We start from the raw sequence: 27,347 nt of genomic DNA, 5'->3' as shown, positions 1-27,347 counted from the left end.
CCAAACTCCCTGAGGAATGCTTCCAGCACCTTGTTGAATCTATGCCACAAAGAATTGAGGCAGTTCTGAAGGCAAAAGGGGGTCCAACCCGTTGCTAGCATGGGGTACCTAATAAAGTGGCCGGTGAGTGTATAAATAACTTACAAATTATAATTAAATTGTTGTATTTAATTTTTTTGTTTTTATTTAACCAAGAAAAGTGGTTTGTTTTGATGTTTTAACGGTACTGCTTTTCATGGCATACCAATCGCTTGTTTTCCCTCATAGGTAAATTAGATTTTATTAGACAGATCATTAGATTTTAATTTCATTTAAGTCACAGTATCACAGCAATATCTCATTCCACTTATTAAAGTTTCAGATTTAAAAACTAGCTGTTGTTTATACCTTAATGCAGCGCCTGCAGCAGCTGTGACTTGATGCATAGCAGCGGTTCCTGTTTGCCATGCTGTAGTCATATCAATATGCATGTTGGATTTTTTTTATCTAATGCCGAACTCTTATTTTCAACCTTAATGCTCTCTCTGTTTTTCCTCATGATAGTTTCATCTGATGTCTTCCTGATCAACGGTCACTTAATCCTGGAGAGAACACCTTAGATTATAGATGTTGGAGCTTGGCCTGTTTTTCAGATTTAGTCCTGTTTCTTTTACTGTGACTAACTGGATTTTCTTCTCTTCCATCCTTGAACCCCAGTCGGCCTCAGCAGAAGGCCTCTCACACTGAACCTTGTTCTGGCTCTGTTGGTTTCTTGCTGTTAAAAGACAGATTTCCTCTCCACTGTCCATGCATGCATTATTGGTGTGAGGTATTGCTAAAGAGTCAACAACAAAATGCAAGTGCGAATCATCCCCACATGCTCATCCAGGTGGAGCATGTCCTGAAAGTGAATTACTAGATGCAACCAGCTGATTTTCCTTCAATAGAAAACTTTGAATATTTAATTTAACAGGATGATCTGACCAACCTGGATCTATAAAGTGAGATTTCATAACATGATGTGAACTGGAGCTATAGAAATAAGCTGAATTAATTTGTATTGAATAAAACTGAACTGCATCATAGGAGTCAGAGCGTGAATATATAAAGAAAGAGAGTAACTACAAAGAGATTCTGCCTGAGTTAAATTTAATTTTGGACCTCATCCCCCATAGATTTAGTTGCAATATTTTATTTATCCTGACCTTTTGCTTTTCTTTTTGCTGATGTCCTTTGATGTTCCAGCAAACATTTTCTTGTTCTGCTGTAACATACATGTGCTTGAGCTGGAATATAGTTTATCAAGTAAGACTATGTCTTCTTTTTTTCCTAAACTGCCACCAGGTTGGTTATAATTTCTAAAGAGGGAAACAGTTAAAGTGTGGGACAGATGCAAACAGCTGGTGCCTATTTGTAGAGATGACTTGGAGGTCAAGTTGGACATATGTTGTGCAGAGAGTTTAAAGTCCAGGGGCTGTTTAGAACCACCAGTTCAGGAATCAATTTGGGCTCATTGAAAGGTCCAAAGGACCCAGGCCATAGGTAAGACATTCCCCCATCAGTTTAACTAAAGCTTTTCCCTAAAGGGCCTTATAAATATCTGAAATTCTTCTAAATCAACTTATCTCTATTTCAGGCTCGAATTACTGCATTCATTTGTTTTAGCTAATTAGTTTAAGCAGTTAGTTTCTTATTTGTGTCCTAACTGTTTTTAGATAGATTAGTCTGAGGAGATTCTTGAGTCTGTTAGCAAAATAGCCCAATCCAAATCTTCAGTGTTAAATGTGATGGATATTGTGGTTTTGAATAATTATGTATATTTAATGATAGTGTATTTGTATGCAGTGGCACATGTTGACGTTCTGTTGTGCTCTGTTGATTGAATGAGGAGCAAAAAAAGACAAGGGTGTGGAGTGATCATAAATGCTTGTCAGAGCTCTGTGATTACTGTGCCTCTGCTGCAGGGAGTGTTTGCTAAGGTTTGCTAAGAAATCCAAATATTCTAATATGCAGTAAAGATTTCTAAATTAAATCCAACCACTTATTTTAAATGTTTAAAGATATTGCAGTGTGGCTCTTTCTCTGATGGACTCCCAGAACACAACATGTGATTTTTTTTTTAAACAGTTTTAAACACATCCATCCATCCATCCATCCATCCATCCATCCATCCATCCATCCATCCATCCGGGTTGATTTCCGCGTCCCAATGACACTGAATGGTTCATGTATAATTAATCATAATAAAAGTCCATAACCATGCTTTCATAACACTGGGACTTATCTCAGTATAAAGTTTAAGACAATGCAACTCTTTACTGCTGAATTAAACTTATAGAGACAGAAATATTTCTCACTGGCTTTGATTCAATTCAAGTTGCTTATATAGTGTCAGTTCTCAGAACGTCATTTAAAGCACTTTATAGAGTCAGTTCCGTTCAGATTGGTTTTTAAGTTTTCTATCTAAGAAAACCAAGCAGATTGACTGATTGACATCGACTTGTAGAATTCACTCCCCCTGGATGAGACTTTTAGCAACAGGAGACAGAAGTTAGCCTTGTGTTGCTAACATTTTAATGCTTATACTCAATATAAGCACAGTTTTAGGTGCACTGCAGCATTTAGTGTCTCTTAGATGTTTCCCTAGAAGGTTAGAACATATATTTGCTGTTTCTCTAATGTTTGTTTTTACAATGCATTTTTAAATGTAAAAGATGAACATGGTAAATGCAATCAATATTGCAACACACAATAAATGTTGCTGCACATCCTCTTCTTATTAGTTCATTTTTAATACATGTCCTGTAGTTAGATGAAACATTTTAGAACAAATTAGGAAGCTGAGCTAAATGTGAAGCACAGCGATGGCAGCCTCATGCAGTGTGCTTTTTTTGGCTGCTAAAGTTCTTGTTTCTATCTCTGCCATTTCATGGTGTAATAAAAAATGTGTTTTCCATTTCAGATTCATTATTTTCCATTTGAAGACAGAGAAATAATAAACAAACAGAGATGGCAAAAGTACTCACTTTCCGTACTTGAGTAAAAGAACAGATACTTGTGTTAAAAAATACTCTGGTAAAAGTGGAAGTACTGATTAAACTTCTTTACTCAAGTAAAAGTAACAAAGTACAGGCTTGTAAATTTACTTAAAGTATAAAAGTAAAAGTAGAAACCACTTTTTTCATGCTGTTGCCTACATTTTAAATGGATGTCTGCCAATAGGACTAGATCTCCGTTGTGTTCATTTTCAATCATCTCGTCGTCCATGCTACTATGCTAACGCCACCGCCACCAAGCTGCAATGATTTGCCGCCAATGAATACCACCGAATCTGTCGATTCATCTTGTAGTGGTGCGTCAAATGCAACGTAGATTCCCATCCAATTAGATTGAATTTGGTATTGATGACGTGAAAAATAATAACGGTAACTCCATTGAAATGATTCAAAACTAAAGTAACGAGCCAATTTTTTTAAATGTAAGGAGTAGAAAGTACAGATATTTGTGTAAAAATGTAAGGAGTAGAAGTAAAAAGTCGCCATAAAAATAAGTAGTAAAGTAAAGTAAAAATATCAGAAAAAGCTACTTGAGTACAGTAATGAAGTATTTGTACTTCGTTACTTCCCATCTCTGTAAACAAAGAATTAAATCATGAAACGTACAAAAACATAGTTTCTCCAGTTCTGAACTAAATACTACAAAAAAACAAAACTTTTATGCAATTTGATTTAATATTTGTACAAAGCCCTCGTTTTATCTGGTTTCAAAAGAAAATTGACCTCTTTCAGGCTGCATATATACAGCAGGGAAATTCAACCCAATCTGATCTTGTTTGTGCTTATGTGACTTATATTTGACTTTTCATGTCAGAGTGAATCCCAATCTAAAGGTCAGCTGTTAGCCGCTTCCATAAGTGCTATTAAACCCGACAGACATCAATAGTTTAGAGTCTGACACTGTTCTATCATTGCCAGGCCTCCTAATAACATCCAACCCCTTTGCCAATGGTCATTTTTATTAGCTGTGCTTTATTTATTTTTACATGCCTTCATTTTAAATAATAGGTCTATGGTAGTCAAGATTTAAAAAAAGACACACCGGCATCCGTTACTATTTCAGTTTTTTTTCACCAAGCCTTTATTGAACTCTCATACTGACATCCATTATTTTTTCTTTTAACAGTTTCCTGCTGTTAGACACATATGTTTTTCTGTGCCTGATCCATTCAAACCGAAGTCTGATAGCAGCTGCATTCATTTAGCATAGGGTGACCATATTTTCGTTTGGGAAAACCAGGACACCTTGGGGGTGGGGGGGTTGGGCTTAGGATCCCTGTTCCCATGCATAGAGATGTCTGTGGCATGCACTCAATTAACATAGGCCTACGTAATCCTACAATAATATATTCAAAGTTGATTTATTAAAAAATGCTTTTCAGTAAAAGTCAACAGCAACTCCAATTACAAACGATAATTTCATTCAAAATGTATTTATTAAAAATGCTTAACAAGTCCTGTAATGAATGAATAGCACAATGAAAGAAATAATGTCTCATCTAAACATCCCTCACTTAACAATAAAAGTTAACAATAACTCTTAACTCCCAATAACACATGATACTCAGCCTCAGCAATGAACGAAATAATGTCTGTTCTGTAGGCTATTGGAAAAAATAAATTAACAAATGAGCTAATTCACAAAAAATACCTCTTGTGTAGCAAAAATTATTCAAAATGTACCCAAAACTAACAAACATATCCATAGACTATCTTTACTTTCAGAGTCCAGGTGGCTTGGACAGCGAGACATATGTGTACTAGAGACTGACATTTTTTCGGGAATGGGAGATGGATGGGAGTCAGTATTAGTAACAATCACGTGATTGGGACGGTACAGGATTAAACAGCAGACGGGAGCAGGCGGGAGCAGACGGGAGCGGGAGCAAACCAATAATAACTAAAAAAAAAACTAGGATCGATGCCAAAAAATAAAATAAAATAGAAAGAAAAAAAATCCAGTACTGGCGCCGCCATTTTGTATTTTTTTTCCTTGAAGCCTACACTATAATGCGAGTCAAAAAAACTACACGACCCAAAAACCAACAGTCCTTCCGCGCTCAAAAAACAAAACAAAAACAAGAATGGGAGTGATGCGGGAGCGGGAGTCATTCTGAATGGGAGTGGGATGGGAGTGGGAGTAATTTCACCAGGAGTGGGGCGGGACAGGATTTAGATTTCTACTCTGGCCCGGAATCAGGACGGGACACAATTTTTGTCTATGGGAGTGGGACGGGACAGGAGTGAAAATCCACTCCTGTGTCAGTCTCTAATGTGCACAAGGCCTCCCACTTGTCTCGACCCGGTCTGAAAGCGGTGAAACTCTTTTGTAAATCGTTGGTAAACATACATTTGCGCTTTTGCATTATGTTGGCATACTGACAGCCACGCAATCTATATTCTGATGAAGAACAGGGCTGCCCGCACTGACGCGGCTCAGGGATTACGTCACACGCAGCGTTGTGCGCAGTGCCCTAGTGCCTGTAAACTTAATTGTCCAATTAAGGTAATTTAAAAAATCAGGACATTTCCTCACTTTATAAAAAAAATCCGCGACACCTGGGACAGGACGTGAAATACGGATATGTCCCGGAAAATACGGACGTTTGGTCACCCTAATTTAGCATGACGAAAGACCAATGCCAAAAAGACTGGGTTAAAAAAAATTATCGGAACTGAACACCGAGCGCTGCCGTTTGATTGTAGTTGCTCCATCAACCAGAGCAGGATGCACTTTATTTAATTTCCCAGAACAAACTCGGTGAAACATTTATAATAAAATAAAATTCTGTAAAACTATATATTTTTAAATACAAAAGAACTGGATGAGCAACAATAAATAAACCTTGTACAATCTCCAAGGGCTAGAATGTACAGTTTATGCAAATAGACTTCCTGTCATGATCTGCTTTTACTTAACTGTCACCTTCTCACTCCGTTGGGGTTTGTTCTGCTCATGCTGTCATCATTAAAGCTTCCTTGTGGAACCATATGAAGCTTTAATATAAAGAGTCCTTTAGCTAGGCAAACTGAGACAGATCCAGATGTTTGGACCTGCCTTTGCTGCCATATTAGCATAAGGGATTGTCAAAGAGACAGCCTCGTTTGTTTGGAGAGCTCCATCTGTGACTTACAGTAACTTTTTTAAGAGTGGGAGGGAAGAGTGACAAATCCCTTACATTGCATTTTAAATGAAAGATGAGGACTAAAGATAAATCAAAGTTTGAGTTGGAGGGAGACACCAGTCACCAAAAACCCAGCATGCTGAGAGCTGCTTAACGTTGACGGAGCAGAAGGTGGATTTTAATTCACAGCTGTCTGCATTTACACGCAGAACTTTTAGGTAGAGTGTCAGATATGAACGAAAGGATGCTGCCAGATGTTGTCGTTGTATGAAGTCAACACCGTTTATGTTAAACCTTGGAAGATGGCGACAGTTTGTTCCAGCATCAGTCTGAAAACTGTTGCATGCTTATATTTCGCCAGGTTTTTCAGATCAATATTTAATTACATCCCTGGAGCCTGAAGACACAGCAGCTGTATGAGCAATTTATTCGGCGGATAAAAATAAGATCTTAATAAAATATATTCATCTAAAACAAGATGAAAACATAAATACTAATAATAAGTAATACACAGAAATTGATTTTTGTGATAAACTGAACATATGGTTCATAATTTTTCTGTAAAGCTATAAGATGTGCACGGAGCTGAAACATTACCTAAAGTGTTTGATCCACCTTGTAATAATTATTGTTAAGTATTATTATTCAGTTCAAAAATACTTTATTAATTACAAATGGAAATAAATTTTTGAACTAACTCATTGTTATTTGTTTCAGAAGCCTCTGACTGAAGATAGTTATTGTTTAACAATCTTCTGAGGAGGATACTCACTGTTATGTTTGCGAAATCATATCCAGAGGTTCTAGAGGAGTTCCCAGAACGGAGTCAGTCTTCTTTATTAGCTTGTTGAGGTTTTTTTAGTAATGTTCTCTGATGCCGTTACCCCAGTAGACGATGGTGGAAGAGATCACACTCTCCACAATAGAATTATAGCAGATATGTAGCATCTTGTTCAACGCGAAAGGACAGACCAAAGGCTCTGTCCTTTCTTGTAGACGGCTTCACAGTTGCGTTTCCAGCCTAGTTTGTTCTCCAGGTGAACATCAAGGTATTTTTACTCCTCCACCTCCAATTCTTCTCCTTTGAGGTGAGCAGAATTCAGTTTGTTTAGTTGACATCCAGGATCAGATGATCAGTTGTTTTGCCCCGCCTCTGTTGCCTGCACTTCTCCAGCCAGCCTGATTGAACACACCTGCTCTCAAGCTTCTCCTCCTTTGTATTTAAGCAGCCTGTTCCTACAGCTGAACTGTTGAAAAAAAAAACTCTAAATCATGTTGCAGACTCTGCATCACACTGTTAACACCAAAGCAAATTGCATTGCAATTATATGGTGCAAAAATGCATGTGCATCTGTCTTGAAATGCTTCAACATAATTATAATATATTTATATTAAATAATTCTATAATTATAATATATAATATAACTTCAATATGCGTTTTTGCAACATGTTTTTCTCACATACTGTTTACATTTGATCAGTGCTGCACTTTGTGGAGTGGAAATGTTCATTTCACTGCTAAGCTGCTGCTCATTTACTGTCTGAAAGTTGAACAAAATATATAGTTTTGTATACACTCTGTGTATACAAAATGGCAATAAAAGTGGTCTAAGTCTAGGACAACAGAATTTTGGAAAAAAATTCTGAGTTGTCTTTTGAGTCCTGCCAGCCCAGTAACTTGTCATAGATTGTTTCCACACCATGCCACAAGCTAGTTCACAAGCTCTCTGTACTCATCAGCGTCTTTCATGCCAGTATTTCTGCAGATGACAGGACTCTGGTACAGGAAGTCAAAGGTAAACAGAGTAAAAAGGAATGGTGACAGTACCCTCCGCTGTGGTTCTCCTGTGCTTCTGATTACTTGATTGAACAGCTGACCCTGTAGTCTAAAAGAACTGACTTTGGCTAGTCCCCTACCATTCCTTTTTTAACATCTAAAATATTCTTTGTGTCATGACTTGTGGACATTAAGATCTAAAGACAAGCGTTACCTCCTGGTCAGACCCTCTAATTCAGTGAAAGGGCGGATTCAGAGTAAAAAAATATGCACCCCCAGGCACTGGAAGTTGGAGGGGATTTTGCTGCCATTCGGCCATTTTGACTGAGAAGGGCCATTTTGAATGATTGCTACTGTGTTTTTGAGTTTTATTTTTTCCTTTCGTTCAACTTTATGGTATTCCAAAAAAGTAAAAAAAAAAAAAACACAGCAGACTGAGAATCTTGACCAGCAACTTTATGGCATTTGGTATATATAATCTAAAAAAATAATAATAAAAAAAAATGATGTCAGGCAAGCAGTTTAACGGACAGAATGTTTTTACATTAATGTTGTTGCTGTTGTTTTATCTCTGCCCACTGATGCTGTTGTGGTGTTACAGCAGTTTGTCTTTTCCCAATGAGATCCATATATACCTTAAAACAACAAAACTTATGTTGGATATAGGCCAAAACCATGTGAAGGGGGGCAGCCGAGGCAGTAACTGGGGGGACATTCGTCAAACAGCTCCTACCTGACCCAGAAGTAGATGGTTAAAGCAGAAACATCTAATCCGTGCATGCCAGCACATCTTTCTCCTTCTTTTGGATCTCCTCTCCTCTCACTGGAAGAGCTAACCCAGGTGTGGGTGTTAGGACAAGAGGGATATGTCATTCCAGACAGCAAAACATTCAAACTGTGTCCTACTTTTCAGACCATCTGGCTTGATTTGGGCCGTACTCCAGATGAATATGGTGTGAAGTGCAGAGTTCATTCCTCTGGAGGTATGGTTTAGAAAATTAGAAACCTATTTCACAAAAGAGTTCATAGTCATAAAGATAGTCTTTAAAACATACATGTCAGCGTTGCTGTCATGCCCTTTTTATTGTTTAGGGAGTTGTAAAGCAAGAAACAAATGGTGGCCGCATGTAGGGCAGAAACAATCAGATTAATTTATTGTTAAAAAAATCATCGACCAATTTAGTAATCGTTAAATGGAGTATAGAGACTCTAAAAATGCCTTTAGCTGATAGAGAAGTCTACTAGGAGGATTAATTATACCAAAATGGTAAAGATTTATATTAATAATTTCTGTCGGTCAATATGCTCTATCCACAACTTCTCGAGTGGAAAGGCATTACCGTAAGTTTCACTTGGTTTAATTCTTCAAATAATCTTCTTTAAGGAACCTTTGATATCTGATTATTAATGAATTGAAAAATATCGACAGATTAATCGATTAGCAAAATAGTAATAGTTGCAGCCCTAACCGCATGGTACCCCATGCTGACATGTTTTGAGCTGTTGTTTATAAAGCTAAATCACAAGGTTTGAGCATTAATATAATCTTAGTGTTATGATTCCTCATATATTCAATACAATTGATTGCCAAAAGGGACCAAAAGAGTCCTTTCAAAATGGTCTGCTAGCTCCATTGTTTTATGAGCCAGGCCTAAAGATGCTGGATGGGCCTTATATTTAACTATTATCACAAAAGGATAGGATACAATTAATTTATATGATATTGAATTCTAATTAAGCAAATCTTTAAGAACATTTTATTTCAATAATGTTTTATTTATCTCCTCTGATATGCATTGTCAATTTGTCTGAACACATTCCAGTTGCTCTACATTAGTTTTAAAGCTTTCAACCTCATTCCAAACTTTTCAAAAGTTCAAACATCCACGTCAACCTGTGAACCATTTTCAACCATTTTTTTTTAAATTCCTTTGTTTTTCTGTACATAGAGCCTATTTAGTTTAGTTGAGTTTCACTAGTTTAGTCCAGAGTTCAACTTGAATATATTTGAATTAGAGTTTAGTGATTTTTGTTTATAAATTATTATATTTTGAAAACAGAGTCGTGTGTTTGATTATGATTTGAGCTTGAATAACACTTTCATCTGCTGTCCTAACTCACAGTCAGTTCAATGTGTGTGTAGACAGAACAATAAATGACAGTCCAACAGTTACTATTTAATAGTTATTTAATAGTAACTGTTGGACTGTCATTTATTGTTCTGTCTACACACACATTATTATACTACTATTATTATACTATTATTTGCTGCTGGGGGCACCAAATAATAGTATAATAATAGTAGTATAATGAATCATAATAGTATAATATTATGATTCATTTAATTAAAATTTAGATAATCACCATTAATTAGCAGCAGCATAGGTGTAACAGCACTTAATTGGAAGGAATATAGGAGTTGAACTCTAACTCAAAGCCGACTCCAGATTGGGCTTTCAGTTTTCAACACAAAAACACAAAAAGTTAGCAGAACGTTCAACCTTTAAAATGATTACAACTTAACGATATAATTAAGGGTACTAAGGGTAAAGCTCCCTCTACTTGAACCTTCTTGCAAAGGCTTCTGTCACAACTCGGTCACTCTGGTCAGCAATGGATTGTCGTCTAGCAGTGCCTACACCACTATTAAGACAATCCAGACTGTTTTCATGTGTTGTTCCAAGATGGTTGGATGACCTAACAAGTGCTACATGAACAGCAGCTTCCCTTTCTATCTTCAGGATACTCCTAAAGACCAACCTCTTCAAAGAGCATCATCTATCCTAACTTTTACCCATACCTCTGTATCCCTCTACCACTGTTTCTGTACTTCCCTCTTGCTCTTTTTGCTGGCACTACTGATTCTGACTAGGGATTTTCTTCTAGAGAACATATTGTCATATTGATGATAACTGTAAAATTGTGTCTATTTTTTAAGTCACTTTGGATAACAGCAACTGTTAAATGCATAAACATATCATAATCGCTGGGAACTCATTAACTGCTGTTAAAGACTACAGCTATGTTGGTTTCTTAGTTGACTTAGAATATGTTCCCTATATTTACCACAGTTTTTCAGGTTTGCACAACTGAAAATTGTTTTTCAGCCATAAAAACATCAAAAAGGAAACTATATATATATATACGTATCACTCACTGCCTGCTATGGGTGCAATTCTGCATTAATGTCCTTCTTATCAACCCATCAGATTCTGCTTCCATTCATTGTACTTTTATTCCCCCCTCCCCGTGATTATCTCTGCTTTGTATAAACAGTATTTCTATCTATTATTTTCCCTGTGGTTGCCATTAGTAACCATAACATTGATTAGCTGGGCTGTTTAATTACAACATGACATTTATGCAGTGCTTTGCATTGACTAACTATGGAAGGATGTGGGCGTGAAGTGGGCCCAAACTAGGGCGAAAACTTTGAGGTACAGCTGGAGTCTATGAAGGAGAACTGCTTAGTTTTGTAAGCTTGGTTTGATAAACCACATTTCACTTTTTACTACACTGTTAAAAAAGTAAATGGCAATTGTTGTTCTAACACACAATTGTATTGTAATCCGACTCAGAAATATAAATTTGACATCTAACAAATAAATACACGTTTGCCCAACTCAAATTCTCAGAAGTTGGTTTAACAAGGAGTTTTAAATCGCCTATACAAGATTTTTTGAGTTCCCTCAACTGTAAACTCATGGGCATGCGCACTGCTTATGTTCATGGACACGCCCACTACGGTACGGGGTTTCCTATCCCTTTCTTCAAGGGCACAGCCTTTTTCCCTCGTGTTTGAGAAGATTGGCGGACATTGTAATTTTATGCATCTGGAGAACCACGGAGGAACGACCCTGGGACCTTACCAGTTTTCCCGGTGAGTGCTGCAAAGTACAGACAGTTAGCGGTTAGCTCCATGAGTTAGCATTCCCTTGTGGTGTATTGCCACCGAGTTGAAGCATGAGTTCACATGTTTTTCATGTTCTGATGAAAGGAAAAGCAGCGCACGTGCGCGTTTATAATGCGCGTGTGCGCGTGCGTGTTTATGCCGCGCATGTGCGGGTGAGTGTTTATGCATAGAGAAAAGAGTGTGCCTGTTATTTTCATTGTACAAATGAAAAGAGACATTAAGTTGAGAGTAATAACTTATGAAATTTCTAAATTGTTTTATGTAGTGCAGTGTTGTTGCACTCAGGCACAGAATATTACAAGACTACATTATTTTACTTTCTTAATCCGATGTGGGTATTTACTGTTATTTACATTATTTACATGTGGATTTTTTGCTTTCATGATTTTATTTGCTTTACAAGAAAAACAGTGACATTAACATTTTATATGTTAACCCTGTAATGCAGCAGTTAATTCGTAATGAGTTAGAAAAGTTACATTACACACTGAAATTTATCATACTTGGAGAGATATAAACTGTACAGTTAAGAACAAGAAGTGAATGGATTTAACTAAGCCCTGTTGTGCTATGCAGGCTGGGTTTTTTGGATACCCTGGATTCTGGATTCTCTCCTTAAATGGAGATGGCGAGCCAACCGTGTGAACATCTGGATTTGGACTGAAGAGAAGGATTTGGACTGAAGAGGACTTTCTTTTTTTGCATTCATCGTCCTGTCGGAGTGGTAGGACTAAAAAGAAAAACTCAGAGATAAAAAGGGAAAACCTTTTTCTTTTTCCGTTGGGAAACAAGACATTTTATTTCATTTTATTTTTTTTAAAGGGTGCACCCAATTTAAAGAGACTACAATTGAAAAAAACAAACTGAAGGCCGTCCAAATTTGTAAAACTGTTATTTTTTCATATATGTTAATACACTTACTTCACAAAAAATTACCTGTGTGTTTTCCTCTTACTAAAATGGTGTCTTACTGTTTTTTCCCTCATCATCCCTCTTACGAATCTAGAACATTCTGGTCCAGTGTCAGGTTACTTTGATCTGTGCAGTTAAGATTATGTTGTTGAACATGGTTTTATACTGTATCTATGCAATGTTTGGCTTGAAGCAATAAAAATGTTGTATTAACATAATTTTTTGTGTGTTGAATGATTGGTAGTGAAGACGATTGGTAGGACTAAAAAAACTGAGTTGATAGAACTCAACTTGCAGATAACACTACAAAATCTGAGTTTGTAGAACTCAAAATCTATATGTCAAACTCATAAAACAAAGTTGATAGAACTCAGAACTTAAAGGTGAAACTCAAAAACCTAAGTTGGTAGAACTCAAAATTTCTATGTAACACTCCAAAAACCTAAGTTGGCAGAACTCAAAAATCTTTGTAAACTCAACCACAGTGAATTTAAGTAAGGAAAACTCAAAAAACCAAATGCATCACGTTGCCTAGAAAATGTAAGTTCTGTCAACCTCTATTTTTTTTTCAGTGTATGGATCTTAGACAACTTTTTATAAATGAGACCCCAGATCTGTTACCAAATGAAAACACTGTAATAAAAATAAAATTTAAATGACCAAACTGTTGATTAGCCATGCAGGAGCCTGAAAAGATTTCACTTATGAAACTACACAAAGTTTGACAGAAGAAGAGATGATGCAACAGACATGCAAACCCGGATAAATTCCAGCCTCTCTTCGAATGTTTGGCCTGTTCCAGACTTTTTAGATTCAGCTTTTAAATGTTTTTCTGATTATTTGTGCTTTGCTGTGTTCTCTTCCTTTAGGCTCTTAATATAGCGTGTCATTAATTCCTGTATGTAAAATATTGTGTGTGTTCTGCACAGCAAGAGAAAGTCTAATCACAATAATGAAACATTACATGGGGTGAGGTGCAAACCACCCTTGCAGTCCATCTCAATCATAGCTCCTCTGAGCATGCAATACTCTCAGCCACATTGTGTTGGTAAATGTGTGGAGAAAAGTGGCACAGGTGTGGTATTTATAATCGATATCCAGCAGCATTATGAATATGGTAATAAGCTCAGCAAGGCGGCAGGCAGGCAGCACATGCAGATGTATCTCCCGAAGGGGCCCAAAGCAAATGAGGTGTACCCGGCTGCTATGCTGCAGCTTCATCTGGCTCCAGAAATAACATCACGGCCCCACTGTACTTCCAATCTATCAGCCCCGAGTCTGTGGGGGGTAACAGTGGGGGAAAAGGCGCGCTGAAGGGAGCAGAGAGGAGAATTTATAAGGGTGTTAGCAGCATGGGGGGTTCCTGTGGGATGACAGAGTTATTGATTGACCTGGGTGTTTAATTGTCCATCATACAGATGATCATTTAACCCCCCTCTCTGCTTTCTCCTCTATTCTACATGATGCTACTTCATGTGATAGAGATCCTGCTGTCAGTGAAGTTTGCTCCCGAATGCATGACAAACGACTGCCCAGTTTAGTTTTAGAAACCTTTTTAAAACCGGCTCCAGTAAACAGAAATATGGAGGATATAAACACTAATCACTTCTGCTTATCCTCCCCATGAACAGATGTCACAGAAAAGCTCCTTCAGGAGAATAAATCCTGATAACATTTTCTGCATTATCTTCTTTTAGATTTCGGGGAGATCTAAATAATTTACTTATACGGCTGGCTCAGAATGGGCTTTGATATTTCAAGGATATAAATAGCATTCCCCCTTCCGCCCCAGCCACCGGCTCTACCCATCCTCCTCGCTTCCAGTGCACACAGATAAATGCTCAATAATTGCCATGTTCTGTCTCCTTTTGTCCAACGCTGCACACTTTCTCATTGCTCTGTCTTAAAATTCCCTAAAAGCCCCATGTGCATCCTTCATGCCGATCGCACCTCTACAGTAACCGGATTGATGTTTGCACAGACAGGCATCCCATTAGGACAAGTGGTGCTGAACGGGAGAGTGAGTTATCCTCACATTACTGCGGTGGGAGATTGAGAGGGGACAGATGGTTTTGTTGCCAGCTTTTAATGAAGTGTTGTGAATCAGTTGTTGCAGTTGAGGTGGTCTTGACTGTCACCGTGATAAGAAATGTAGTGTGGAAGGTTAACAAGGGTGCCAGTGGAGAGGTGGCTCTGTGATAGCTTTATCATGTCAAACACCAAACATTAATTAATATTTCAGGTAACAGCAGACAGCAAACACCCCCGCTCCCTTATGCAAATTGTGAGATGATTAGCTGATAGCTAAGATGGCATAATTTCATCCATAGTGTTGGGAATTAGTAAATAACCAGAGCAGCCTTGTCTTAATAACCGCATGGCAGCAGAGTTCAGTCCCACTCTTGTCTCCTGTCAGGAAAATGGAGATAAACCATTTCACCTGCGACTGATAATGCAGGGCTGTCAACCTGTCGCCTGTATGATACGTGGTAATTACACGCTTTTCCTTTGTCATTCAGGACATAAAAGGAAAACAAAATACAGCTGTTGCAAGATTTTTTGATTAATCCCACACCACTACATCCTTCAGCTAATAAAATGGCCAATTTGCAGCAGAAGAATAGTGATAAGACTGGTCTATCAGAGGGACTCCACCACTCTTACAAAACAGTTAAACTAACACTAAGTAACTTTTTAAGCTTCATAAAATATTTTCAGAACTTTTGGGATTGATTTACAACTAGTTGAATGACACATCTGTCACGGCCCGAGGGGTCTGTATCTCTTTCGCTAAGTCATTTTGAGGAGGGTGGCGGTAACCCTGCCACATGAAATAACTACAAATCTACAGACTGGTTTACGGCATACATCATCTTCCCATTTCCTCATCTGTTATAAAGATGGAACTCAATTTAAATAAATATCCCTTTTTTTATTTTTTTATTTTATTTTTTTTTCCTACTTGCTTTGATTCTGATTTATTTTCCTATATTTTAATCATGTAAAGCACTTTGCATTGTCTTTGTACTGAATTGTGCTATGCAAATAAATTTGCCTTGCCTTGCCTTTGAAACTGTATCCGTTTATGCAGTGTTGGGAAAGTTCTTTTTCTACGTGAACTAGTTCAAAGTTCAGTTCACACATTTTAAAATAAACTAGTTCAGTTCATAGTTCATAATTCAAAATTTTGAACTAAGTTCACAGTTCCAAAAAATGAACTAGTTCATAGTTCTTTTTTTTTTCATATATTGCTCAATTACATCATAGCTTACTGTAGAACCACAGATACCAATTATTTTATCAGTTGTAACTCTGAAACTGTGCGTCAGATTTCATCTTCATATCCAGTTTTGAATCCTTATCCAACCAGGGTTTCCATTAGCATTGAGGGGACAGCATTTCCCCATTGTTGCTTTATTGCTTTGTTGCTGTCCATTCACTTCACACTAGTAGCAGCTGCAGCTTTCACCCCTACAGTATATTCTCAAAAACATCAGGAAAAATGTGCTGCTTGAATGGTCTTTTTTATGAGGAATTATTAAAAGAAAAACAGGAAAGTAGTCTTTAAGGTGCAAATGTTTTTTTTATTTTAATATTTTTTTCCATTTGAAATTCCATTTCAGTACATACTAAAAAGGAATCCTGGAAAATTGTACCAGGCAGGTTTAACAAACAAGTTACATGAATAGTAAAACCCTCAAGAACTTTTTACTAACACAAACTGAGGGACCAGGCTGAGGGAGGAATTTAAGGTTACTGAAGTGCGGATTTTTTTACTGAAAGCCGGCGGGCAAAGTTTGTAGAGAAATTTAAGATTGTTGCCATCATCCTCACCGACCACCTGGTCATAAAACTGTTTTAAGTGATCATACTGCTGCTTTGTCGCCTCCACGGTCGCCTCCATGCTGCTGTGGCTTCCACGCTGCATTTTGTTTTGATGACGCACACGGCTGTAGGCTACGACACTGGTAGCTGCTGTTGCAAGATTGGGTGTTTTTCCCGCTACATATTAAGGCCTGTTTACGGTGTGATTTAGCCGGGGTTTCGCCTGGAGGGCTCTATAGAAATCTGGCAACCTATTGATCGAAGTGGAACTGAGAGAGCGTGCCGTTCACAGACACCAGAATGAACGAGTTCACAATAATGTTCATTAGGCAGTAATGCAGTACGTTCAGTTCACGTTCGCCCAAAATATGAACGCGTTCATGAACTTTCGTTCAATGAACGCGTTGAGGCACAACACTGTGTGTATGTTTGATATTCAGGCAATGCGGCACCTTCCTGCTGGGATCTATTGTGTGTTTACTGTGAAATTATAAAACATAACATATGCATCTGTTTCAAGGTTCTAAACTCAGCAAATCAGTCAATGACAAGTCAGGTGAGGCTGGGGGTGGGGGGCTGGGGAGCAGCAGTGGCAGTGTGGCAATATGGTGCAATGCAAAAGAAAAACCTTTCTTATTTTCAGCATCGTCATATGACAGTGTTTCACCACTGCTACATTCATTACGTCATCACTATTCATACTGCTTACAGTCAAAAAGCAGGACACTGGGAGATCAGGATTTTACCACACAATGGTCTTTGCCATGCTGGTCCTCATGGGAAATGTCTTCCTTCAGGCAAAACAATACAGCTTTTGTCCTCTAGGTGGGAGACAAAATGGACCAAAACTGAAAGTTCTTTTGTACTGCTATAAAAGTTCAATCAAAATCTCAATCACCTGACTCCACAGATTAAGTTTTGAGGTGTTCTTTCCCACTTAAAACATATTTAAATGACTTCCGAATGAACAGCTAACATCTGGCTGACTGACCAACGCCAGAGATTTCACTCCATATCCCGGCTCTGCAGACAGCCGAACCGGCCTGAAACCAGGCCTCTATCTGCTTCAACATGTAGGCTAGGTGATGTGTACTCCCTTTTACTAATTTGCACTCACTTTTTTCTGTTACTTTGCTGTTTGGGGTTTTAGTTGAGTACTCATATGATTTCATTATATCATCACAAGTTATTTTGCTTGTATCAGTGTCTCATCAGCTGTGCACAACCAGATGAGTTGTGGGACCCGATGGTACCGGAGCTACTGCAGATATCTGCTAGCTTTGCCCTACCTGTCCGTAGACGCCATGTCATCCGTGGCAAGGTTCCTTTTTCCGTTTCTGTTATTGGGGAGACCAGGTTAGATGATTTAAATCTACTGAAACTACTTAAATTCCCCAAAACTCCATAATAGCATTAGGAAGCTTTTCAGCTCGTGGTTTCATCTAATTCTCACTCTGGACTGTAAAACTCCTGACCTGTAACTGCAGCCACTCTGGAGCTGAACTATTAAGGTTCTGGAATTCACTGGGATTGAATGAAGAACCTTAAATTTCCAATTACTTGTTTGAATATGACTTTAAATATAAGTAAATAATTTTTTTCTTGCACTACATGGATTGTTAATCTGTGTCAGAGATGGGGACTTGAGTTTGTGACTCTTACTCGAGTTGCACTTAAGTCGCATATTTAATGACTTTAGACTCGACTGAGACTCGTGATTTCTGACTTGTGAACAATATTTTATTTTTAAGTGTTTATTGTTTTACTAACTTGACTGATCGCCGCTCGCCTTACCTGCACACAGCAGACGTAAAAAAAAAAAAAAATGGCAGAGGGGCTGTCAAACTGTCACGCAGCACTGACGTCACTGACGCAACACTACGTGACTTATATGTCCGTTTACCCGTGCACATGCATGCATGATCGACAAGCCAAGCTTTAAAAACTTCATGGCAGTCGTAGAGGAGAAATATGTTGTGAATAATGTTGTGAATTGGCACTAAATAAATAAACTGAATTGAATTTAAAATACTGCCCGCCAAGTCGGTTCTGTCTGTTCCAGGGCATTAAGTTACAAAAAGTTATTGCCACAATGTTTCTTTTATGAAAGAGTTGTTATTGTCCTGGTATTTATTTAGGGTTTTTCTTTATCTGTTGTAGTTGCTAACTTCATAAGTATAAATAAAAAGCAGGATTGTGATTGTTTTTTTCCCACAGCCCTCATTTTCACTTAAAAATAAAAGAGCAGACATTTACTCTTAAAACTAGAAAAAGTTGTAACCACAAATGTCAGGTAAATACTGTAAGAAAATTGCTGCTTTTGACAGAAAAAAATAAAGATGCAAAATTTAACTGGGAAAAAAAATTGCGTGTGTGCTTTTTTAAATTGTATTTTTCATTTAGCAGTTCAAAATAATGATCATTCCACAGATACAATAGTAACCTTTAAGCTATACCGTCTCAGTGACTGAGATGAAAACACAAGGAGAAACAAGCAAGCATGCAAATTATTGCACTTATTTTAATTAATCGAGTGATTAGAATTTATTGTGCGATTAATTGATAATTGTGACAGGCCTTCTCAAGACTTGAGACTTGACTTGGACTTGCAAAAAATGACTTATGAACATGTCTGATCTGTGTATCCGGCTCTAACAAGGTGCCAACTCCCTCCAAATGTGAAATATTGATTTTCTGATATTGGCTTGAATTATTAATCATCCTATACTGAAAGCCGATAGAAAGGAAAATACGTCCACCTATTGTATATATACACTTTTTTTTCAAGTTAGTCATTACACAAGTTGAAATTTCCAAGACTAATTAATAGTAGAGAAATAAAAAATGATATAGACAGAAATCAGAATTGAAATAAAAAGAATTATGATTCTCAGTCCTGACTTTAAAATCCAATACTGCATACATTTTTTTATTTTATGTATGTTGTTACAACAAAAGCAACATATTTACATCCTGATTATTATTCTTTTTTTGATAAACTCTTTCAAACAACGATGTTTTTTTAAAAGATTCTTCTGTGAACATGTTGCCAGAGCAAAGAGACCAAATCAGGGTGGATTGCTAAAACCAGTTCTCAGTGTTAAATGATGTAGACTAAATAAAACCATGCACTCTACACGGCCCCTGAATCCTTTGGAAGAGAAACAGGCCCACAGACCCTCTTATCCCCCACTGTACTTCACAGTGGGCAAAATGTCCAGTAGCTGCGACTCTAATATTTGGTCACATTTAAAAAAATGTTTCATTATTATCAAATAGATATACAACTGGCTTATAACTAAAACAACTTTTAATCAGTGTTTAATTTAATAAAACATTTAAATGAACGATGGCATATAGAGCTACCATTTCAGGCTAAACCACATGTGTGTTTATATTTGGAAAACTTATGTTGATTATATTCTGTATGTATGAAACATCTAATGAAACAGCTGGTAGGACCAGACAACTGGAATATGAGTCTGCAGTACGGCGTAAGATAACTGTCAATGTAAACATTTGCTTAGAAGTCTGAATTTGTAAAAGTCAATATTTTAGATGCAGGGAGCTCAGCAGCCTGATTTCTTTCTTGTTTTTCAGATTTCAGATTTGTATCTGTTCATTTTTTTTCAACACAGATACGTATAGATCTGATATCTTTTTCTTCTGTCTGAATACAAGTTCAGAAGTTAGAAATACAAGTAATAAAAAGTTTAAATTTTAGTTTCAATAGCAAGACTTAAACAACAAACTAAAGCTCTTTTAGTACAGATCACAAACTCAAAACACACAAATTAAAACTTTACAAGTAAAAATCTCAAACCCCTCATGTAAAAGTTAAGCTGCTTTCAAATAGGGAGATTTTTGAGCTCATTTTGAGCTTCCAAGCATTTGCATTTAAGTGCCTTCAAAGTGTCTGACACTCAATTTTAAAAAATCTTAACTTTTGCTGCTCAATGCAGCATGTCAACCAAACAGAGAGGCTGATCTAGGAGCTGGCAGGTAGACAGACACTGCATCCAAGCTGCGATCTCTGCTGCTGCAGAGCTGTCAACATAAAACCATAAAAAGCAAACAAAAACATATATTTAAAAGTGTTAAACTCCCCTACATTTACATAAAAGTCCTATAAAATATAATATTACTGGACTGTGGCAAAACAGCTTATGAATTTCCACTTAAAATAACAAAACTTGACCAAACAATTTCTTCGTTTTTTTTATCTGGTAGCTGAAGTTTTTAACACCAAAAATAAATAAACTATTTAAAACTAGGATTATAATCTTGATGTCTGCGCTGCGTGGATAACATTTGAGGTGTATTCCTGCTGTTTTATGTTATTTTTTCTTTTCATTCGCTCTTTCCTGTCTCTATCCCTTTCTCTCTACCCTTTAGTTTTTATCCCGTCTTTCTTTCTTACCTCCCTTTCCTTGTCCGCATATGATTTTAATCCTCACATAATTTTCAATAAAGTTAAACATACAAGCATTAAGAGGAACCTTATGGCACCAGTCATGCCGGTTTGCTTGTGAAACTAAAGCTGTTGGGCTATCATCTACAGCTGTGACATCTATTCCCAGAGCTATATTGGCTAAACAGGACACAAAAAAGCAAAAAAAATTAAATAAATAAGAACATCTTGAAAATACCTTTTCCTATTTATCCCAGCAAATAAAGCAAGGCCACTCTTAATTGCATCGAAAATACGCACCCAATATCCGCCTTGCTTCAATTTGGAGAAGCATTCAAGATGGAGTGTTGGATGCCTTTTTGACTCAAAAAACAATTTAACTGTGTATACAGCATTACACTCCTCACTATAGTTAGGAAACTGCAATAAAACCAGAAGTGGAAGACGACAAAAACAGAACCATAGAATCAGCATTATGCTGCGAATGCCTGGAAAATCTAATTTCAGCAAAAAATCGAATGTACAAGAGAAGGATTTGTTTTTGTCTTCTTGTTTCTGCTTGTCATAGGAACTGACCGCCGAACAATGTTTACATGCATTAGTGCCACCATCTGGTGAGGAATGTACAACATATTCTCATTATCAGTTCGTATAAAATCGTACGAAAAGTTATGCACACTATTTCGTACGTTTTGGACGTGTTTCCTCAAAAAACCACATCAGTACGCATGCGCTGGCAGACAGAAAAAAAAAAGCAGATCCGCGGACGGACGTAAAACTAGGAAAAACAGTGCAATCATCACTTATTCATGTCTCTAACTACGTTGCTTACTGTTTTATATCTTAGGGTTAGGGTCAGGGTTAGGGCTAATTGTAATTTATATCCTATATTTGTGAATGGTGCGTCAGATGCGCATACGACGAAAAAAACGTACAAAACGTACAAAATTACGGTGCATAACTTTTCGTACAATTTCATACGAACTCATAATGAGAATACACTGGTAATGTACCAGCTTAATCAGGTGTAAGACATTTGTTCTCAGAAATCTGTGATTTCTACTTGTAGTTTACAAAATTCTTACTTTGCATCTTGCAATTTTAACTTAAATTACACATATTGACTTGAGTCTATGAATTTAGAAACTAAACTGGCCACTATTTTATCCATACTGCAGAGTCTACCAACCCCAATGTACTGGTATGTCTTGTAATGGTAGTGGGAGAAGGCCCAGCTGGGATCCTATCTTAGGACAGCTGACAGTTCTGCCAGTTCACCCTTGAATATAAAACTGATAAACGTTGTCCTTGGGATTTCTAATTGAAGGTTGAATACTGTTCTGTGAATGCAGGGGTCAGACCTTAGGTTTTGCATCCAGCCGTAGCTTCTTTGTAGCTTATGGGAGACAGGGAAACATTTCTTCTCCTTTCTCTCTTGATTGGCAGCTCTTTTTAAATGATTAAAACTTAAAATTAAAATGTCCTTCTAGGGTCTGCAGCATGCAATGGCTATCCTTTTGTAAAGCAGAGAATCAGGCTGACTGACATAATTGATAAGGACAACTTGCCCAGTCATTTCTCTTAGTGGTGAGAAGTAAGGCTTGTTCAGCTCTGCTGGTATTTAAGGACAATGGACCAAGATAGCAATAGACAGACTGCAGCAAAAGTGCTCAGCAGAGACACAAGAAGCACTCCCCTTAGATCCTTGTGGAATTCTCTCACTGCACATCTTATTTTTTCCCAAAGATCAACTCAAAGTAGCATACAAATTTAAAGAAAGAGAAAAAAACAGGCTTGCCTTTCAAGAATCCTAAATAAAAATCTAAAAAGTGTGAAGGCAGCTTCATGCAGTGGGGAATCATTTTTTCCCCCTATTTGTTACTGGGAAGATGGGTGCAAAGCTACAAGGTCATAATGTTAAAATGGTCCAGCCAAAACTTAGACATAGTATCTATTAAAAATTTTAAGACCTTAAAACCAATGTTTAGAGATGGTCATTATCCTTTCCTTAGCTGGGTAAGAAAGAAGAAAATACAAACAAAGAATAGCTGTGTCCAGAACCGCAAACTTTAAAACTAGTATATGTAGGAGGTTCACTTTCTACAAAAAATTGCTGCAAAGTTATGGAGAGCTCTTTATAAGAGATGATACTGTGACAGTGTGATCCAGACTTTTCGGGAAACTGCATTGTCTGTATATATACTACGTTGTGCACACTTGAAAATAAAAAACATGATCAGAATTAAATATTTTTTCTTCCTAGGTCCATTACATCAGGAGGTTTCAAGGCATAAGACTTGATGGGTACAGACTAAGGAATTGAAGTGACAACCTCTAGTAACACCTCACCCTAACCTCCTACAAAATTTTGGCCCATTCATACCAGCGTTCTAAAAAGACACAAACATTTATCACCAACCTCCTGACTATTCATTGGAAAGCTTAGACTTTATTTATTTTATTTTTATTTGTACATAATCAGGGTAGGGGTTAAAGCAGTTCGCTTGCGCTCTGAGGAGGTTAGAAGTAGCCGGTTCGATCCCCACAGCCTGCACTCTGGGTTCCTGAGCAAAACCCTTAACCCCACACTGCTCCCCGGGTCCCACACAATGGCAGCCCACTGCTCCCCAAGGGGATGGGTTGAATGCAGAGGTGAATTTCTCCAGTGTGAGCTCAATAACGTTCAATTATTATTATCAATCTGTCACATATTCTTTATAAATATCTTCCTTAAATAAAAAAAAAAAAAAAAGATTCACTATAGATTACTTTCGTTTACCTAAATTCAATCGGGAGATCTGGTGACAAGTTCATGCATATGAAGGATAATGCAAGCCACTTTAAAGGCAAGGCAAGGCAAAGTTATATGTATAGCACAATTCAGTACAAAGACAATGCAAAGTGCTTTACATGATTAAAATATAGGAAAATAAAACAGAATCAAAGCAAGTAGGAAAAAAATTAATGAAAAATGCAGAAACAAAAAACAATATTAAAAACAGTTGGACTAAAGAAAATAAAAAAGTTGAACTAATGATATTTCAGTTGAACTGTTTAACTAGAGTAGAAGGCAATCCTAAACAAATGTGTTTTTATTCTTGATTTAAAGAGACAGTAGAGGCAGTAGGTGTACAGGTGGACAAATGCCAGAATCCCAAATATATAAAGACAGCAATGAATATATTGCTTTTAGTCCCTTTGCAACAGCACAAATATATTCCACATCGAATGAAGCTAAAAACAGAAAACTTTTCAGCACAATGAAATTCAGATATTTCCTTACAGCCAAATACTGTAAGAAAAATAAAGGAACAATCTTCTATTATGCCAATGAAAGACTTCTTCTGCTAAACACCTGGTAAACCATCTTCACCCATTTAATCAGCTCTGTTCTAACCAGAGGTAAAGCGCAACATCAACATGACTCTGCAAAAGAAGCAACATGAAGCCGAGCTCCAAAATCTAACAGGGAGTGAAAGTTTTTATCAGCAATGATCTACAAACCTGATGTATGACTTTGGTCAAACAGTTTGGCTGCTGCAATAAACTAATTATATTATAGATTAATACAAACGTCAATTGTTTTACTGCCAAAGACAGATTTGCTCAGGTTGTATTAGTGTGTTTGGAGCTTACACACACACACACACACGCACACACACGCCTGAACAAGCGATACTAGAGCCAGTACAATTATAAGAAAGAAGCAGAAAGGAAAGAAGCCATAGACACACAGGGCAGGCAGCTCACCAGCAGAACTCAGTCCTTCGGGGTCTGCACTCAGCTCTTTCATGTCAACCACGCAGCATCCCAGGTGCTGGGTACCACCGTCCTCCATCTGTCCAACCGGCTCCTCACTTCTCCCCCCTGCTCCACCTCCACTCCCACGGAAAACCCCTGTCCAGTCCAGCTCTGCGGCTCTCACCTTCCCTGCCAGACAGAGAAGCTTTCACAAAAATAGCAATCCTGTCGCCTTGCTTTGCGCTTCTTCACAGCATGCTCTCTGTCGGCTCTGAGGAAGCCTTGTGGAAACAAGTCAGGAAGAGAGAGCCCAGCGAGGGACCTGGAGCAGCATCAATGGAGGAGAAAGAGAGGGAGGAGGGAGTGCGGCTCAGAATAAAATAGAAAGCAGGAGAGAATGATGTTTTGTGGGATGCACAGTCCTATCCATCAATCTGGGGCTGACAGTGGGGGGGCACCCAGGGCTGCTGCTCAGAGCTACACAGCCAGAGAGGCAAAAACTCTGCAACGCTTCTTCACCCCTTCCCTCTCTTACTGCGCAGCCACTGCTGCATCCAGACACAGCAGCGGGGTTCCTCTGATTTGTGACATCCATCTCCCCTCCCTTTCGGGCAGCCCCCCCTTCGCCCTACCATCACTCCTCCCTTTCCCCTCTCCATCAGGAAAACAAATAACAAAAATTGGGCTGCTTAGATTCCCGCAGTGAAACCAGAACAATGTAGGAAGTGATCTCAGAAGTTACAGGTGGAAAAAATTGACAAAAACAAAAACTGCAGCAGCTCATCAACGGAGAGCAGATAAAATCAGCAGCACTTTTCCTTAATATCCTACATAACCAATCAGTAGATAGCTTTGGATGACTTTGGAATGCTAGAAACAGGTCCATGGTTTTTAAAAACAAGCTAAATGAAAATTCGTGTTTTTGTCATGGCAGTCGGTCTTCAGGATGATTCTCTTCCAGCTTTGAGCTTCTAGACGTCTATCCATTGCTCTCTGAGTCACAGTTTATAGTCATTAAGGTCAGTGGGACAGAGTTTGGATGCAAACAGGTTCTGATGAAGACTTTGACTTGTTTGAAACAAACCAGTGAGCGTGTCCTGTGGACCCTAGCATGACGCTTCTAACAGCTTTTCTTCCAGTGTTTCAGGTCCAGCTCGGCTTCCTGTCTCTGCTAAAAAAAAACACTCCCACATCATGCAGCTGCCATCATCTTGCCTGATTTTTTTATGTTGATCTGCAGTTTTGGTTATTAGTCAGAATGCCTGGAGGTTTGGTGTCCTGCTCCTTAAGGTGTTTCTCCGCTTTAACACACCAGGGTCTCCATCTGCTGATCCCGATATTGTTGATCACTGATCACAGGATTAAATCCAGAAATCCTTCTAAAATGTTATCTCATGTACAATAACATTGCGTTATTAAGTCTAAAAATGAAGACATGATAAACAACACGTTTTAGTAAAGGATGCAACAGAGACAATGACAAAATAATGTAGGTAGTGGTTAACTTTTAAAAAGTCGTTTTAATTTAGCCTAAGAAGGACTGGTGCTTCATTCTACCTGCATCTCAGACATGGGCCACCCTTCTCTCCCCATTTTGTCTGGTTGAAGGCTCCTCTGATTCTCAGCTGTCCTTCCTCCTCATACATTTAGCCTCAGGAGACTAGCAACGACACTCTGCCGCTCTGGTGCACTGTTTGCCCAGCAGGCTTCCCCCTATACCCCTGTTCTCTGTGGTTCTCTCCTGCTGTGTTTCCTTAGCTCCAGAGGGGGACACAGTCGGCTGCCTCGTCCCCGTTCTGGTTCTCTCTCAGGGGACTTTCTCTCACTGATTCCCTGGTGCTCATGTCTCAGCTCCAGAAGGCCTTCTCACCTTAACACTGTTGTCTGTTTGATTGTCAACGCAAGATGATGCAAAATGTGCCATAAACCAAGCTAATCAACAAAAAGTAAGACAAGACAGAGGGTTGCAGCTGGCATGATATTTTGATAAATTATAACAGAAAGATTAAAATCTCTTTGTAAGGTGCTAATCTGGTACTGTGGTTCTCCAGGGATCAACAAGGGTTCGTCTAAAGATGTTTTAGACATTACTGGTGACCTTCAGTTTACACTCACCAGCCACTTTATTAGGTACACCTGTCCAACTGCTCATTAACACTTAATTTCTAAGCAGCCAATCACGCGGCGGCAACTCAGTGCATTTAGGCATGTAGACATGGTCAAGACAATCTCCTGCAGTTCAAACCGAGCATCAGTATGGGGAAGAAAGGTGATTTGAGTGACTTTGAACGTGACATGATTGTTGGTGCTAGAAGGGCTGGTCTGAGTATTTCAGAAACTGCTGATCTACTGGGATTTTCACGCACAACCATCTCTAGGGTTTACAGAGAATGGTCCGAAAAAGAAAAAACATCCAGTGAGCGGCAGTTCTGTGGGCGGAAATGCGTTGTTGATGCCACAGTCACCAGATCTCAATCCAATAGAGCATCTTTGGGATGTGGTGGAACGGGAGATTCGCATCATGGATGTGCAGCCGACAAATCTACGGCAAATGTGTGATGCCATCATGTCAATATGGACCAAACTCCCTGAGGAATGCTTCCAGCAC

General features: G+C 38.2%; 1 protein-coding gene across 4 annotated transcripts in view; it reads right to left on the bottom strand.

The window, feature by feature from the left end:
• The window catches only part of inpp4b (inositol polyphosphate-4-phosphatase type II B), a 259,571-nt gene extending 234,295 nt beyond the window's left edge, over window positions 1-25,276 (bottom strand). For 3 of the 4 annotated variants that reach the window (XM_038271098.1, XM_038271099.1, XM_038271097.1), the window contains exon 1: window positions 24,749-24,836. In XM_038271098.1, the coding sequence (XP_038127026.1) occupies window positions 24,749-24,836 (88 nt within the window). Of the gene's footprint in view, window positions 1-24,748 lie in introns of all 4 variants that reach the window. The other variant, XM_038271096.1, reaches the window with a different exon arrangement.
• Between the last annotated feature and the right edge of the window lie 2,071 nt (window positions 25,277-27,347).

Source organism: Cyprinodon tularosa, unplaced genomic scaffold, assembly GCF_016077235.1.
Source record: "Cyprinodon tularosa strain WSP-4 unplaced genomic scaffold, ASM1607723v1 ctg79, whole genome shotgun sequence".
Lineage (NCBI taxonomy): Eukaryota > Metazoa > Chordata > Actinopteri > Cyprinodontiformes > Cyprinodontidae > Cyprinodon > Cyprinodon tularosa.
This window is presented reverse-complemented; position numbering and strand designations above follow the sequence as displayed.